This window comes from Rhineura floridana, chromosome 5, assembly GCF_030035675.1.
Source record: "Rhineura floridana isolate rRhiFlo1 chromosome 5, rRhiFlo1.hap2, whole genome shotgun sequence".
In the NCBI taxonomy this organism is placed as follows: domain Eukaryota; kingdom Metazoa; phylum Chordata; class Lepidosauria; order Squamata; family Rhineuridae; genus Rhineura; species Rhineura floridana.
Window position 1 is genome coordinate 188,558,143 of NC_084484.1, and position 17,587 is coordinate 188,575,729.

Consider the following 17,587-nt stretch of genomic DNA (forward strand, 5'->3'; position numbering starts at 1 on the left):
CACTTGTCAGCCATTTCCCAAATATGTCCATCAGTTTTGCCCCCAGCTCCACGAAAGACCCCCCTGTCTGTATCTGGCAGTTTCTGAAAAGCTTTCTAAAATGATCAGGCCCCAGTCTGAATCTTTTAAACACTGCTTCTTTGAATTCAGCATAGGTGACGGGCCTGTCTGAGGGGAAATATTGGTATACCTCAGCCAATTCCCCTTTGATCAGATTTGATAAATACTGCATGTATTTATCTTCAGGTAGCCCCCACAACTGAGCTGCCTTTTCAAAGGTTGTGAGATAAATTTGAGGATCTTGACCAGGCTCATAGACAGCAAAGTCCTTTGGAGTAATTTTTATTTTTGCTCCATCTCTGTCTTTCCTTGTCTCATCAGAATGAAACTTCTTTCAAATTTTAACTTTTCTGCCTGTAATTCCGCATCCACTCTCCTTCTCTCAGTTTCCATCCGCAATCTCTCAGTTTCCAACTCTCGCTGTTTATCTTTCCCATCAGCTTCCATCCTCAATCTCTCAGCTTCCAACTCCCTCTGCTTGTCTTTTTCCTCAGCCTCCCATCTTAACTTCTCTCTCAAGTACTCTATATAAGCGGGATTGCTTAAATATCCTTCTGGGGTCTCTTCCCTGACAGGTTGTTTTTGCTGGGAAGTTGCAAATCCTATAAGTGCTACCCTCAATTCATCTACCCCTTTACCCTCGTGAGGTAAATTGAATGTTATGCACTTCTCCACCAGCTCCTCTCTTTTCATTTTTATATATTCAGCCATGGTGTTTGAGTTCACTCACTCTTTGCCACACAATCTTTGCCAGTCACTCTCACAAGAAATCTTGTTTTGTTATTTCTGTTTGCCACACCACTGTTCTGGATTCTCTAGTATTCGTATCTGGATTCTCTGTTGTTCGTATCCCACCGCTACTGACACCACGTGTGACGCCCTTCCCTGGCTGTCCCTGTCAGGTTCCTACCTGCGCGTGGCTACTGCCTGTCACTAGGCACCACCAGGGACTCCACCAGTCCGGACTGTCCTTTATTATTGTTTCTCTCCCCGCTCTAGCACAGATCTCAACAGATCCCCCTGCTAGGCAACCACCAGTCACGTCCTAATACTAGTATTCCCAGAGACTCTGAATACTGGTATTGTTATTCTCTTCACCGCTGCCACCATTTGTTACAGTTTCCCTTCAGCCTTGGTCATTACCTTACCCTCCCTTCTGGTCTGTGAAACCCCAGCCAAGGATCAGGCCTTTGGTAAACGAAATTAAGTATTTATTAAAGATAACAAAGCTAACAAGATTAACAAGATTTCTTCTTAAGGCACATAAGCATATGGTTTTACTCAATACTAATCTGAACTCCACCCCCCTCCTTCTCCACTCTCTCCTGGCAAACCACTCTCTCAAACCCACCAAACAACCCACTCTTTCTCTTCTCCCCCCAGATTCCACTCTCACTCTTCCTTTTATACGTTCAGCCATTTTAAACACTCAGCCAATCATCTAGCATTCTACTGCCCATTCACTCCCCCTCCTCTTTCACTCCACTTACCATGTATCTTCTAAACAACCAACACCTACCATATATACATTAATATAGGAACATCACAGTCCTCTTGTGGATAAGGAATTGGTTAAGAAGCAGAAAGCAGAGAGTAGGAATGAATGGACAGTTCTCCCAATGGAGGGCTGTAGAAACTGGAGTCCCTCAAGGATCGGTATTGGGACTTGTACTTTTCAGCTTGTTCATTAATGACCTAGAATTAGGAGTGAGCAGTCAAGTGGCCAAGTTTGCTGACGACACTAAATTGTTCAGGGTTGTTAAAACAAAAAAGGATTGCGAAGAGCTCCAAAAAGATCTCTCCAAACTGAGTGAATGGGCGGAAAAATGGCAAATGCAATTCAATATAAACAAGTGTAAAATTATGCATATTGGAGCAAAAAATCTTAATTTCACATATACGCTCATGGGGTCTGAACTGGCGGTGACCGACCAGGAGAGAGACCTCGGGGTTGTATCTCAAAAAGGATATTATAGAGTTGGAAAAGGTTCAGAAGAGGGCAACCAGAATGATCAAGGGAATGGAGTGACTCCCTTACGAGGAAAGGTTGCAGCATTTGGGGCTTTTTAGTTTAGAGAAAAGGTGGGTCAGAGGAGACATGATAGAAGTGTATAAAATTATGCATGGCATTGAGAAAGTGGATAGAGAAAAGTTTTTCTCCCTCTCTCATAATACTAGAACTCGTGGACATTCAAAGAAGCTGAATGTTGGAAGATTCAGGACAGACAAAAGGAAGGACTTCTTTACTCAGCGCATAGTTAAACTATGGAATTTGCTCCCACAAGATGCAGTAATGGCCATCAGCTTGGACAGCTTTAAAAGAAGATTAGACAAATTCATGAAGGACAGGGCTATCAATGGCTACTAGCCGTGATGGCTGCGCAGTGCCACCCTAGTCAGAGGCAGCATGCTTCTGAAAACCAGCTGCCGGAAGCCTCAGGAGGGGAGAGTGTTCTTGCACTCGGGTCCTGCTTGCGGGCTTCCCCCAGGCACCTGGTTGGCCACTGTGAGAACAGGATGCTGGATTAGATGGGCCACTGGCCTGATCCAGCTGGCTCTTCTTATGTTCTTATCAGAGCTTGGAAAAGTTACTTTTTTGAACTACAACTCCCATCAGCCCAATCCAGTGGCCATGCTGGCTGGGGCTGATGGGAGCTGTAGTTTAAAAAAGTAACTTTCTTAATGGAGTCTTTCGGGGAGGCGCTCTGGCTAGGAGCTCACCTCCAACCTCTATGGTGGCACCAGCGAATGCGGCGGCAGCTGATTGGCCAGGTGGGGCCTGCCACGTGGGCCGGTCGCGCGGCAACCCGGCCGCAGCTTCCGCCCGGGCCGGTTTGGGTTTGTGGTCATGGGCCGGCGAAAGGCAGCGGCATCCCCTTCTCCCTCCCGGCAGGTGCGGTCCACGGGGAGCAGCAGCGCCGCCAGCAAAGGATCCGCCGCCGCGCTGGGCTACACGCGGGACCGCTTCGCCCTGAAGATGCTGCCACCGGGCGGCCGCCGTCGCCGCCGCGCCCCCGTCATACACCGGTAAGCGGAGGGAGTGGGCTTCTGAGCTCAGAGCCTGGCGCGGCGGTGCCCCTGAGCATGTGCAGAGGACACTCACTTTGCCCGGAGACGCTCCGGGCCGGCCCTGCGGGAAAACAAGCGCGGTCTCCCTCCTTGTTGGCTTTAGGATTGGTGTGGGGAGGGTTTTTTTGCCTTCCTGCCTCTCCTCGTTGTGCATTTTTAAAGGATGGAGTTCCCCCCCACAAGATGCCGTGATGGGCGCCCCCTAGAATCGTTTTAAAAGGGGCTTACACATGAGAACGTGTGAGGAGCCTGTCGGCATCTGGATCGAGCCGAGGGAGCCCCGGCCAGAAGTACTACCAATATCCTGTTCCCACAAGCAGGACCGGAGTGGAACAGCAGCCTTCTTCCCCTTTGCGATTCCCTGCAACTGTTGTTCAGGGGTGGCCTTCCTCTGATACTCGCTGTGGCATCCAGCCCATGATAGCCTTATCCTCCTATGAATTTGCCTAAATCTCTTTGTTTCTATAACTTGTGGGGCCGAATTCCAGAGGTTACCTATACACTGGATGGAACAGTACTTTCTGTTGTCTGTCCTGAAACTCCCATAATTCAGCTTCATTGAATGACCCTGTTGGTTTTTAGTGTTATGAGGGAGGAAGAAAAACTTATTGCTCTCCACTTTCTGCACACCATGGATAATCTTAAAACACTTCAATTGTACCCTCTCCCACTTCTTTTTTTAAACTAAAAAGTCTGCATGGGGGATAAAGCCATAGAGAAAAGAGTTGTTGTCTCTTCTTATATATTCTTATATATTCTTCTGGGAGGAAGGGTTGGATATAAAGTTAATAAATAATAACTCCATTCTTGGCGACAGATGTCTCTGCCATTTTCTGGGAATTGCAAGTGGGGGAAATGCTGCTGTGCTCAGGTCCTGTTTGTGGCCACCCTAGAGGCATCTGATTGCCCACTGTGAGAACAGGATGCTGGTAGTGCCAGACAGGCCTCCTGTGGCCTGAGCCGAAGCCCAGGGCCGCCACTTAAGTATTTGTTATGTAGTTTTTATATCCTGTTAAGAAAGGGAAAGTGCATTCCTTCCCCATCCTCTAAAGCAGTTGGAGGACAAGCTGGAACATGCTTGTCTTGAATTAAATAAAGCATAGTATGTATTAGCCATGGCACCAAATATTTCATATAAATCAGCCCAAAGGACTGTTGCCATGATCCACCTGCTTCGAGCTCCCCTTCTCCAGAGCCTATCCTGGGGTCTCAGATAATAAAGCTAGAGGAAAACACCACACGTGTATTCTGCAGCATGTTGTCGTTGAGGGAAGCTGCCAGCGATAGAGCCTCATTTGTTTATTTTGAATTACTTAGATTATTTGGATATAACTCAATTAACAATGTCTTGTGGGTGGCCATATGCCAAATGGTGAAAGAAATGCATCCACGTATCTCATGTAGCTACATATAGGATTTGTGTATTTCCAACATGGCAGTTACTCCTTTGTAGGACATCTGGACTATTACTATTTCCCTATTTAAAATATTTCTTTCTCATGTTCTCTTTCTGCCTCATAGGGGTTATTATGCCCGAGCCCAAGCAGTGGAGCACTGTGTTCGAGCGTTCCTGCTGAGTACTCAGGGCTGCCCTCGGAGGCAGGTGAGCCCAGAATGAAGGCGACCGGGGTGAGTGGGTGGGTGGCAAGAGGATAGACAACACAGCATCAGCAGCTGCTGCTGAGGATTTCGCCGAGTGATGGGTCCTGATGCTATGAAGTCCTTTCCCTGCAGATCATTTCCTTGGGTGCAGGCTTCGACTCTTTCTACTTCTTCCTCAAGAGCGAGGGACTCCTGGACCGTGCAGTGATCTTTGAGGTGGATTTTCCAGATGTGGTATGCCACAAATCAGCTCTCATCAGCAGAACAGAGGAGTTGGCTGCCTTGACAGGAAATGGCGCTTCTGCACAGGCACTGGGTATGGGGCTGGGTAGGTGGATGGCAGGCAGCCAGCGTACACAAGAGATGTGTCAGTCTCAGCATGCAGTGAGACCCAGTGTCCCTAATGAGCCTGATCTGTGCTGGCCCTATGGCCTTTTTAAAGGGTATGTGAGGGAGTCCCCTGACCACAGGTGACTGGACTGATGATGAGTGATGATTCTGTTGCTTTTTTTTCCAGGAGTGGTCACTTTTTCCGGAGAGGATTATAGGCTGTTGGGAGTGGACCTCTCTGAACTGCCGAGGCTGGAAGAAGCCTTGCACGGGGCAGGTCTGGATCCAAAAGCCCCCACAATGCTTCTCGCAGAGGTTGTGCTCACCTACATGGAGGTTGAAAGGTTCGTAGAGTGTGCTGTCTCATCACTGTTCTGGGCTGTCTGAATGGTCAAATAATGGCTGTGTACTTGAATTTTATTTATTTATGTATGTATTATTTTACTTATATCCTGCCCTTCCTCCCAGCAGGAGCCCAGGGCGGCAAACAAAAGCACTAAAAACACTTAAAACATCATAAAAACAGACTTAAAAATACATTAAAACAAAACAACTTTAAAAACATTTTTTTAAAAAGCTTTGAAGAAAACATACTTAAAAAAAAAAGGGTTAAAAGCATATTAAAAATCAATTCCAACACAGAAGCAGACTGGGCTAAGGTCTCAACTTAAAAGGCTTGTTGAAAGAGGAAGGTCTTCAATAGCCGCCGAAAAGATAACAGAAATGGCGCCTGCCCAATATTCAAAGGGAGGGAGTTCCACAGGGTAGGTGCTGCCACACTAAAGGTCCGTTTCCTATGTTGTGCAGATTGGGCCTCCTGATAAGATGGTATCTGCAGGGGGCCCTCACCTGCAGAGCACAGTGATTGACTGGGTACATAAGGCATAAGACAGTCTTTCAATTTTAACAGAGATGCTCAGGCTAACTACAAATCTGTTTTGTAGTCCTGAAATAACATAAGAGCAAATGGTTATGCAAGGTCTGAGGGTATGTTGCATGGTACTGTTACTCAGTTTCAGCAAATCTGGCCATAAGAGAAGCTCTGCTGGATCAGCTCAAAGCAGGTCCAATTAGGCCAGAACCCTGCTTCCCACGCTGGCTGTCCAGATACCTCTGCAAGCAGGACATGTGCGTAATAGCCTTCTCTCTACTGTTGCTCCTGTCTGAAACCCTGGTAAGCTGCTGCAAGTCAGTGTAGATGGGACGTCGCTGACAACCTGCCGAGGCTCATTGGGAAACAAGATAGGTACCCCTTTCTCCTCATCCATGTGGGCACGAACGACACAGCCAGAAACACCTTGGAACAGATCACCTCGGACTATGAGGCTCTGGTTAGGAAGGTCAAGGATTTGGGGGCGCAGGTGGTCTTCTCGTTAATTCTTCCCGTGAAGGATAGAGGACAACAAAGGGAAAGGAAGATACTGCAGGTCAACGACTGGTTACGCAGATGGTGTCGACGGGAGAGGTTTGGATTCTGGGACCATGGTCTAAGCTTCTTGGAGGGGGGACTGTTGGCAAGAGATGGGCTGCACCTCACGAGGACTGGGAAGAATCTCTTTGGCAGAAGTATGGCAAAACTCATCAAGAGGGCTTTAAACTAAAGCCTCTGGGGGATGGAGATGATAGCTTAAATACCGATCCAAAGACGGGTTGTAAACGCAACGATTTGAAGGGTACAGGAGACACTGGGAGAGAGAAAGGGATGCACGGCAAAGCTCACGGTATATTAACAGAGGAATCCAATCAGGACAAAAGAGACTTCTGGTGTCTATATACCAACGCGCGGAGCTTGGGAAACAAGCAAGGGGAGCTTGAAGTCTTAGTGCATCAAGGCAAATATGACTTCATAGGGATAACAGAGACTTGGTGGGATGACTCCCATGATTGGAATATAGCCATTCAAGGATATAAACTCTACAGAAAGAATAGAAGCAACAGAAAAGGAGGGGGAGTAGCGTTATACGTCAAAGACAAATACACCTCTATGGAAATCCAGGAGAGCGAACAAAGGGGTCCGGTAGAGACCATTTGGGTAAAAATAAATGGAGAAACAAATAAAACCGACATGGTAGTAGGTGTCTACTACAGACCCCCTGGCCAAGAAGAGGTGGTAGACGAGGCCTTTCTCAAACAAATCTCTGAAATCTCAAGGAGGCAAGAAGTAGTAGTGATGGGGGACTTCAACTACCCGGATATCTGCTGGGAGACAAACTCTGCGAAGCACAAAGCCTCCAACAAATTCCTGATGGGCCTTGCTGATAATTTTCTCTTTCAAAAAGTAGAAGAAGGAACAAGGGGAACAGCAATCCTGGACCTGATCTTAACTAACAGGGACGAATTGGTCACGGGAATTAAAGCGGTCGGTACCTTGGGGGAAAGTGACCACATAATGCTGGAATTCGTGATTCTGGGGAAAGCCAAAGAAGAATATAGTCAAACATGGACCTTGGATTTCAGGAAAGCCAATTTTAGCAAGCTAAGGGAAATGATGGGTAGGATCCCGTGGCTAGATAGACTAAAGAAAAAAGGAGCCCAAGAAGCGTGGGAGTTCATGAAGAACGTATTACAAAAAGCGCAATCGCAAACAATTCCAAAGAGAGAAAAACGGAAGACATCGGAAAAAGCCAATGTGGCTACATGGAAGACTGGCCAATTCTGAAACACAACCACAAGCTCTGTTTCCTTAGGTTAAACAAAGGTCACGCTGTTCTAGGTGGGAAAACAACAAACACAAAAGACTTGCCTGGAAGGCGCAGCCCCTTGCTGAGATTAAAAGCAGCCAAAAGCTTAAACAGCCCCGCCCCTCGCTCAGGAAGGAAGCCTGAGAGAATACTAAAGAGTTAAGCCCCAGCTGATAGCCATCAGAGTTCGGCAGCAGGGCGAGGAGGCCAGGGCCCCCCACTCTGCCCGTCTGTTCCCTGACCTCGACTAAACCGCAGTCTCCAACCCATTGACATAATAAACCTTAAACAAAACTATGCAGGTAAGAAGCCAGCAGGGGTGTGGGGGCTTTCCAGTGTTTTGCACCGCCTGCAGCATGTACGACTGTCTGCCTGTTGGACAGAAGTCGTGGGTATGCTCTCGGTGCAATGAGCTCCTGGCTCTCCGGGAACAACTTCATTTCCTTGAGGCCAAGGTGGCGGACCTGGAAAAGCTGAGAGAGGCAGAGAGGTGTGTGGAGGAGGCCTTCAGGGACATTACAGCTGTGTCCCACTCCAACGATGATAGCTCTCCTGCTATCATGGACAACGATGGTCTCGGGGAAGGAGAGCATCCAGCTGAAGAAGAGGGAAACGATCCCTTAGAAGGGACCCATTCCTTGGGGGATGAGCAGCTATCCTCTCGTGTCGAGGATATATCTCCAGGGGGTGGAGGGATCCTTGTAGTGGGTGATTCGATCATTAGGAACATAGACAGTGGGGTGTGTGATGGGCGTGTAGACCGCAAGGTGTTTTGCCTGCCTGGTGCGAAGGTTGCGGATATCGCCCGTCGTTTAGATAGTTTGGTAGACAGTGCTGGGAAGGAGTCAGTGGTCGTGGTGCACGTTGGCACCAACGACATGGGGAAATGCAGCCGTGAGGTCCTGGAAGCAAAATTTAGGTTGCTAGGTAGGATGCTGAAAGCCAGGACCTCCAAGGTGGCTTTCTCTGAAATGCTACCAGTTCCACGCGCAGGACCAGCCAGACAGGCCCAGCTTCGCAGTCTCAATGCATGGATGAGACGATGGTGTCGGGTGGAAGGGTTTGGATTTGTTAGGCACTGGGGAACATTTTGGGACAAGCCGGGCCTGTACAAAAGGGATGGGCTCCACTTGAACCAGAATGGAACCAGACTGCTGGCACTTAAAATTAAAAAGGTGGCAGAGCAGCTTTTAAACTGACTGAGGGGGGAAACCCGACAGGAGCTGAGAAAGGTCCGGTTCGGAATAAACCTCCCCCAAAGAAATGATGAAATTTTAAAAGGGGTAGGCCTAGAAGTAGGCATTGTGAGAGCAGGGGCACAGGATACACATCCAGAAGAGCAAAATTACCACAGGCCTAACCACAAGTGCCAAAGACACTTGAAGAGAGACACTGCTTACAAGTGCCTGTACGCTAATGCTAGGAGCCTGCGAACCAAGATGGGAGAACTGGAGTGCTTGGTCTTAGAGGAGAGCATTGATATAGTGAGCATAACGGAGACCTGGTGGAATGGAGAAAACCAGTGGGATACGGTTATCCCTGGATATAAACTATATCGGAAGGACAGGGAAGGACGTATTGGTGGCGGAGTCGCTCTATACGTGAAAGAAGGCATTGAATCCAGCAAGCTCGAAACCCCAAAAGAGGCAGACTCCTCCACAGAATCGTTGTGGGTGGTGATACCATGCCCCAGGAGGGACTTGATACTGGGAACGATCTATCGTCCCCCTGATCAAAATGCTCAGGGAGACCTTGAGATGAGATATGAAATTGAGGAAGCATCCAAACTAGGAAATGTGGTAGTAATGGGTGACTTCAACTACCCGGACATAGACTGGCTGCATATGTGTTCCAGTCATGGCAAAGAAGCAAAGTTTCTAGATATTCTAAATGACTATTCCCTAGATCAGTTGGTAATGGAACCGACCAGAGGGACGGCAACCCTGGACTTAATCCTCAGTGGGGACCGGGACCTGGTGCGAGATGTAAGTGTTGTTGAACCGATTGGGAGCAGCGCCCACAGTGCTATTAAATTAAACATACATGTAACTGGCCAATTGCCAAGAAAATCCAACACGGTCACATTTGACTTCAAAAGAGGAAACTTCACAAAAATGAGGGGATTGGTAAAAAGAAAGCTGAAAAACAAAGTCCAGAGGGTCACATCACTCGAAAATGCTTGGAAGTTGTTTAAAAACACTATATTAGAAACTCAACTGGAGTGCATACCGCAGATCAGAAAAGGTACCGCCAGGGCCAAGATGATGCCAGCATGGTTAACGAGCAAAGTCAAGGAAGCTCTCGGAGGCAAAAAGTCTTCCTTCAAAAAATGGAAGTCTTGTCCAAATGAAGAAAATAAAAAAGAACACAAACTCTGGCAAAAGAAATGCAAGAAGACAATAAGGGATGCTAAAAAAGAATTTGAGGAGCACATTGCTAAGAACATAAAAACCAACAACAAAAAATTCTATAAATACATTCAAAGCAGGAGACCATCTAGGGAGACGATTGGACCCTTGGATGATAAGGGAGTCAAAGGTGTACTAAAGAACGATAAGGAGATTGCAGAGAAGCTAAATGAATTCTTTGCATCTGTCTTCACAGTGGAAAATATAGGGCAGATCCCTGAACCTGAACTAACATTTGCAGGAAGGGATTCTGAGGAACTGAGACAAATAGTGGTAACGAGAGAGGAAGTTCTAAGCTTAATGGACAATATAAAAACTGACAAATCACTGTGCCTGGATGGCATCCACCGGAGAGTTCTCAAAGAACTCAAATGTGAAATTGCTGATCTGCTAACTAAAATATGTAACTTCTCCCTCAGGTCCTCCTCCGTGCCTGAGGACTGGAAAGTGGCAAATGTAACGCCAATCTTCAAAAAGGGATCCAGAGGGGATCCCGGAAATTACAGGCCAGTTAGCTTAACTTCTGTCCCTGGAAAACTGGTAGAAAGTATGATTAAAGCTAGATTAACTAAGCACATAGAAGAACAAGCCTTGCTGAAGCAGAGCCAGCATGGCTTCTGCAAAGGAAAGTCCTGTCTCAGTAACCTATTAGAATTCTTTGAGAGTGTCAACAAGCATATAGATAGAGGTGATCCAGTGGACATAGTGTACTTAGACTTTCAAAAAGCGTTTGACAAGGTACCTCACCAAAGACTTCTGAGGAAGCTTAGCAGTCATGGAATAAGAGGAGAGGTCCTCTTGTGGATAAGAAATTGGTTAAGAAGCAGAAAGCAGAGAGTAGGAATAAACGGACAGTTCTCCCAATGGAGGGCTGTAGAAAGTGGAGTCCCTCAAGGATCGGTATTGGGACCTGTACTTTTCAACTTGTTCATTAATGACCTAGAATTAGGAGTGAGCAGTGAAGTGGCCAAGTTTGCTGACGACACTAAATTGTTCAGGGTTGTTAAAACAAAAAGGGATTGCGAAGAGCTCCAAAAAGACCTCTCCAAACTGAGTGAATGGGCAGAAAAATGGCAAATGCAATTCAATATAAACAAGTGTAAAATTATGCATATTGGAGCAAAAAATCTTAATTTCACATATACGCCCATGGGGTCTGAACTGGCGGTGACCGACCAGGAGAGAGACCTCGGGGTTGTAGTGGACAGCATGATGAAAATGTCGACCCAGTGTGCGGCAGCTGTGAAAAAGGCAAATTCCATGCTAGCGATAATTAGGAAAGGTATTGAAAATAAAACAGCCGATATCATAATGCCATTGTATAAATCTATGGTGCGGCCGCATTTGGAATACTGTGTACAGTTCTGGTCGCCTCATCTCAAAAAGGATATTCTAGAGTTGGAAAAGGTTCAGACGAGGGCAACCAGAATGACCAAGGGGATGGAGCGACTCCCTTACGAGGAAAGGTTGCAGCATTTGGGGCTTTTTAGTTTAGAGAAAAGGCGGGTTAGAGGAGACATGATAGAAGTGTATAAAATTATGCATGGCATTGAGAAAGTGGATAGAGAAAAGTCCTTCTCCCTCTCTCATAATACTAGAACTCCTGGACATTCAAAGAAGCTGAATGTTGGAAGATTCAGGACAGACAAAAGGAAGTACCTCTTTACTCAGCGCATAGTTAAACTATGGAATTTGCTCCCACAAGATGCAGTAATGGCCACCAGCTTGGACGGCTTTAAAAGAAGATTAGACAAATTCATGGAGGACAGGGCTATCAATGGCTACTAGCCATGATGGCTGTGCTCTGCCACCCTAGTCAGAGGCAGCGTGCTTCTGAAAACCAGTTGCTGGAAGCCTCAGGAGGGGAGAGTGTTCTTGCACTCGGGTCCTGCTTGCGGGCTTCCCCCAGGCAGCTGGTTGGCCACTGTGAGAACAGGATGCTGGACTAGATGGGCCACTGGCCTGATCCAGCAGGCTCTTCTTATGTTCTTATGTTCTTATGGTGGAGGAGGTAAAAGTAAAAAAGAGCATGTATAAAGAATGGAAGGAAGGACGCATCACCATGGAAGAGTACTGACGAGTGGCTCGGGCTTGCAGGAATAGCAAAAGGAAAGCTAAAACCTAGAATGAGCTGAGGCTGGCGAGGGAAGCGAGGAACAACAAAAAGGGGTTTTTCAGATATGTTTGAAGCAAGAGAAAGACCAAGGAAACGGTGGGACTGCTGCTCAATGAGGATATTAGAAGGGATAATAAAAGAGTCGATTGGCAACTATCTAGATGACAATGCTGTGATTAGTAGGAGCCAGCATGGGTTTGTCAAGAAAAAATCCTGTCAAACTAATCTCATCTCTTGTTTTGATCGGGTCACTAGCCCAGTAGATGGTGGAAATGCTGTAGATGTCATCTATCTAGATTTCAGCAAAGCGTTTGACAAAGTCCCCCATGACCTTTTGATTAGCAAACTGGTCAAATGCGGACTAGATGGAAATACTGTCAGGTGGATTCACAACTGGTTGGAAAACCGTACTCAAAGAGTGGTCGTTGGTGGCTCTGCTTTGGACTGGAAGGAGGTTTCGAGTGGAGTGCCACAGGGTTCTGTCCTGGGGCCGATACTCTTCAACATTTTTATCAATGACTTAGATGATGGGGTGGAGGGAAGCCTTATGAAGTTTGCAGATGATACGACACTGGGAGGGATAGCTAACACAATGGAAGACAGGAATAAAATCCAAAGGGACCTGGATAGACTAGGAAATTGGGCTGAAATTAATAAAATGACATTCAATAACGACAAATGCAGGATTCTGCATTTAGGCCACAAAAACAAAATGCACGGGTACAGGATGGGAAATACCCGGCTTAGCAGTAGTGCGTGTGAGAAGGACCTTGGAATTGTAGTGGATCGCAAGTTGAACATGACCCAACAGTGTGATGCTGCGGCAAAAAAGGCAAACGCGGTTTTGGGCTGCATAAACAGAGCTATAGTTTCCAGGTCGAGGGAAGTAATAGTCTCACTATATTCTGCATTAGTCAGGCCTCATCTGGAATACTGTGTTCAGTTCTGGGCGCCTCATTTTAAGAAAGATATAGACAAGTTAGAGCGGGTTCAGAAGAGGGCGACGAGGATGATAGCCGGTATGGAGAACAAGTCTTATGAAGAAAGGTTGAAGGAACTTGGCATGTTCAGTCTGGTGAAGAGAAGGCTGAGGGGTGACATGATTACACTCTTTAAGTACCTGAAGGGCTGTCACGTAGAGGAAGGTACAGATTTGTTTTCTGCTGCCCCAGAGGGTAGGACTAGGTCTAATGGTTTTAAGTTGCAGGAGCGTAGATTCAGATTGGACATTAGAAGGAACTTCTTGACAGTAAGGGCAGTTCAGCAATGGAACCGACTGCCTAGGGAGGTGGTGGGATCCCCTTCGCAGGATGTGTTCAAGCAGAGGCTGGACAGCTATCTGTGGGAGATGCTCTATCTGTGGATTTCCTGCTGTGAGCAGGGGGTTGGACTCGATGGCCTACAAGGCCCCTTCCAACTCTATGATTCTATACTGAGGAAGATGGACTAATGGTCTGGCTGTGTGTAAGGTGGCTTCCCATGCTCCTGTGCTCCCCATATTGGGTTACTGCAATGCCCTCTTCATGGGGCTGCCCTTGAAGACGACTCGGAACTTCAACTGGTCCAAAATGCAGCAGCCAGATTACTAGCTGGGGTTCCCTTTAAATCTCATATAGCCTCTGTTTTAAAATAGCTGCATTGGTTTCCATTTCGTTTCTGGTCTAATTCAAGGTGCTCTAGTGTTCAAACTAGTGTTCGAAGCCCTAATCGACTTAGGTCCCAAATATCTGAAAGACTGCCTCCTTCCCTACAGACTGTCTCAGGTGCTGAGATCAGCAGAGGATGTGTGTGTCCTTTTGGTGGTTCTGCCTGTCTTGAAGCGTGGGGGGGGGTTGGCCTGGGAGAGGGCCTTCTCTGTGATGGTTCCTGAGCTCTGGAACTCCCTCCCCACCAAGGTGCCTTTGGCAACTTCACTGTGTATTTTTAGGCAAATGCTGAATACGCACCTCTTTACTCTGGCCTTTGACACCTGAGACATCTATTTTTAGAACTCACCTTATTTTGGGATTTTAGATCGGTTTGAAATTGTTTTTAATGTTGTATTTTAAAATTGTTGTAACCTGCCCTGGGAAGTGTGGGTAATAGATGATGATGATGATAAGTCATGCTGCCTCTGAACCTGGCGTTAGCATCAGCACATCTTCTGATCGTGAATGCCTTTGTTTAACTATGGACTGAGTAAAGAACATAACAAGAGCTTGCTGGATCATGTCAAAGGGTGCCCTCCTAGTCCAGCATCCTGTTCTCACGGAGGCCAATCAGATGCTCAAGGAAAGCCTGCAAGCAGGACCTAAGTGCAAGAGTGTTCTCCCCTCCTGCGGTTTCTAGCAACTGGTATTCAGAAGCATACTGCCTCCAACAGTGGGCTCCTGCTGGGAGGAAGGGCAGGAGATAGATGGATGGATGGATGGATGGATGGATGGATAGATGGATGGATAGATGGATAGATGGATAGATGGATAGATGGATAGATGGATAGATAGATAGAAAGAAAGAAAGATAGAAAGAAAGATAGAAAGAAAAAGAAAGAAAGAAAGAAAGAAAGAAAGAAAGAAAGAAAGAAAGAAAGAAAGAAAGAAAGATAGAAAGAAAGAAAGATAGAAAGAAAGAAAGATAGAAAGAAAGAAAGATAGAAAGAAACTAGCCGTCAGGTTTAGCAACCGTTGATAGCCTTAGCACATAAACACTTTATATACTGTCTCTCCAGTTGTCTGTCTTCCCCCTCTTTGTTTTTAATCTTCCAATGATTGGTTCCATTGGCTGATGCCTACTTGTGCTATAGACAGGAGCACTTCCTGACCCATTATCTGTTTTTTTTTTGAGAACCTAAATTGTTCCATAGTTGGCGAGACAAAGTTTCTGAATCTACCTGAGACATTTCATCTGGATCCTGAGACTAAATAGCTAATCCTTCCACAAAGGAAGGCCACATGGAAGATGGACTAAGGAGCCATGTTCCTGCACATTTTATTCCCTCCCCACCCCTGCAATTAAGCCTTTCTTAACTGAAAGGCCCCACATTTTGTAACCTTTCATCATAGGGGAGTAGCTTCTGCTTCTTGACCATTTTGCTAACCCTTTCCTGCTCTCTAATATCTTCTTTTAAGGTGCAGTAGTCAAGACTATATACAGTATTACAAAAGCGGATGCACCATAACTTTGGCTAACTCTCTCTCTCTCACACACACACACAAGTTTTGACTGTTGAATTGTTGTTGTCATGTGTCTTCAAGTTGATTACGACTTATGGCAACCCTTTTGAATATTGGGGGTGGGGGTAGACAAACTTTAAAACGTAGAAAGAAAAGTGCCAATCAAAAGCTGTGAATAAATTATAGGCGACGGGCTGCAATTCTAGACCTGCTTATTAGAGAGTAAAACCTATTGACGCTTGTGGGACATAGGAAGCTGCCTTCATACCAGGTCATGCTGTCTGTCCATCCAGCCCAGTACAGGGTCCTCAGACTGGCAGCTATGCTTCAGGGTCCTGGGTTGCGAGAGGGCCCTTTTCCATCACCTGCTCCCTGCTCTTCTTAGATGGTGATGCTGCCAGGGCTTGACCCCTGATTCTCACTGTAGGTAAATGGAATCTCCATGTTCAGAGTCAGTATGCCGCCGACCACCAGATTCTCTGCAGCTATGGTGGGAGGAGGCTTCATTGCCTTTGGGCCCCCCTCCCCCCAGTCTGATTGTGGACTGCTTGGAGACCACTGAGATCATCAGAAGAGCCCAGGTGCTGGACCGGGCCAAAGGGAGCCCATTTGGTCCAGTATCTTGTTCTCACAGTGGCCAGCCAGACTCCCAGTACGGGAAGCTCACAAGAAGGTCTGCATTGAGATTCCAGCATTCCTTGCAGGCCCTTCCATTGCTACTCTTCTATGATTGTATGACTGGAGAATGCGCAGAGAAAATTGGCCTATAGATGCCTCTCTGCCCCCAGGATCCAGAGACTGGAGCGCAACACCACCCTCTCACTTTGGGACTCCCAGCAACTAGCATTCAGAAGCATATTGCTTCAGACACTGGAGTAGTGGCTAGTAGCCACTCTGAGCTGCTAGGGGGAAGAATGGAGTATGTGTGGAATAAATACAATCCTAGTGCTGTAATTCAGTATTTGCCTACATAAACGTACACAGACAGTATTATTTATTGTATTGAATTGCAAAAAGGGCTTTCCAGGCAGTTAAGGTGACATTAAAGAGAGAGTAAAGACCCCACCCATGACAGATATTGCCAGTCTTTATGTAACGCCAGGCCTGGGTATAACATGTCTTTGCTCCCTTCCAACCCTAGGAGAGCAGGGCAATTGCCTACTCCCTGCCTACTGTCCATATAGACCTTGGTGTCTATGGGCCCCTCCCTTGGCCTGGGGTCAGGCAAGGCTGCTTTTCACTGGAATATGTTTCCCCCCCCCCTTTGCTTTGTCTTCCAGGTCAGATGCCCTGGTCCAGTGGGCAGCTGAACACTTCCTGAAGGTGTGGTTCATCCTGTATGAGCAGGTCCATCCTGAAGACCCCTTTGGGTGTGTCATGCGGAATCACTTCAGTCGGCTCAACTCCCAGCTGCGTTCCTTGGCCCACTACCCGGACTGCAAGGCCCAGCGGATGCGCTTCCTTCAGAGGGTGGGTGCAAGGGAATGGCCAGTGGAGGTGGGGGGGGAGTGAAGATCCTGCCTTCAGTGGCACAGATGAGGGGGCTGAAGAGAGCTGCCTGTGGAGACTGCTCCTCAGGGCTGCATGTGCTGTTTCTTGCTCTTAGTGCTCTGGTATTCTCTTCAGGGCTGGACTGAATGCAGCGTCCTTGACATGAATGAGTTCTATACCCACTTTGTCCCTGGAGATGAGCAGCAGAGGATCCAGGCCTTGGAGCCTTTTGATGAGTTTGAGGTAAACTGCCAGTGTCCACACCCAGCTCGGGATTCTCTCCCTGCTACAGCTGTGCTTAGGCCCCCAAAGGTGCCTGAGGGTCCCAGGGGAGGGGCTGAGGGGACTGAACCGGTTCTCTTCACGGAAATGCACAGAATTTCTGGAAACTCACTGATCAAGCTGTTCTGCTGTAATTACGTCCTGTGTTCAAAAGTGCTTTGCGTTGGTCATGCCAGCGGCGGTTTCCCTGCTAGGTACAAGGTGTGCACTCATTTCCCCCCCCCTCACATGGAGAGTGGTTCTTTGTAAACCCTTTGGAGAGACCCTCCCGCTTTAGCTTTAGGCTTTCCAGCAGCACTTTGTTATGAGGCTAAGTTTTAGGGCAGCTGTACAAACTTCTAGTGGATTGTGAGAATGCTGTGGGCATATTTTATCATGATTTCAGCAAAACATTTG

At 47.1% G+C, this 17,587-nt stretch overlaps 1 protein-coding gene across 3 annotated transcripts in view; it reads left to right on the forward strand.

The window, feature by feature from the left end:
• Window positions 1-2,806: 2,806 nt before the first annotated feature.
• Window positions 2,807-17,587, forward strand: part of LCMT2 (leucine carboxyl methyltransferase 2) — a 48,080-nt gene continuing 33,299 nt past the window's right edge. Inside the window, exons 1-6 of one of the 3 annotated variants that reach the window (XM_061629308.1) lie at window positions 2,807-3,087; window positions 4,651-4,732; window positions 4,864-5,059; window positions 5,249-5,405; window positions 16,699-16,888; window positions 17,045-17,152. In XM_061629308.1, the coding sequence (XP_061485292.1) occupies window positions 2,909-3,087; window positions 4,651-4,732; window positions 4,864-5,059; window positions 5,249-5,405; window positions 16,699-16,888; window positions 17,045-17,152 (912 nt within the window). In that variant the 5' untranslated portion in view covers window positions 2,807-2,908. The remainder of the gene's footprint in view (window positions 3,088-4,650; window positions 4,733-4,863; window positions 5,060-5,248; window positions 5,406-16,698; window positions 16,889-17,044; window positions 17,153-17,587) is intronic. The other 2 variants (XM_061629306.1, XM_061629307.1) reach the window with 2 other exon arrangements.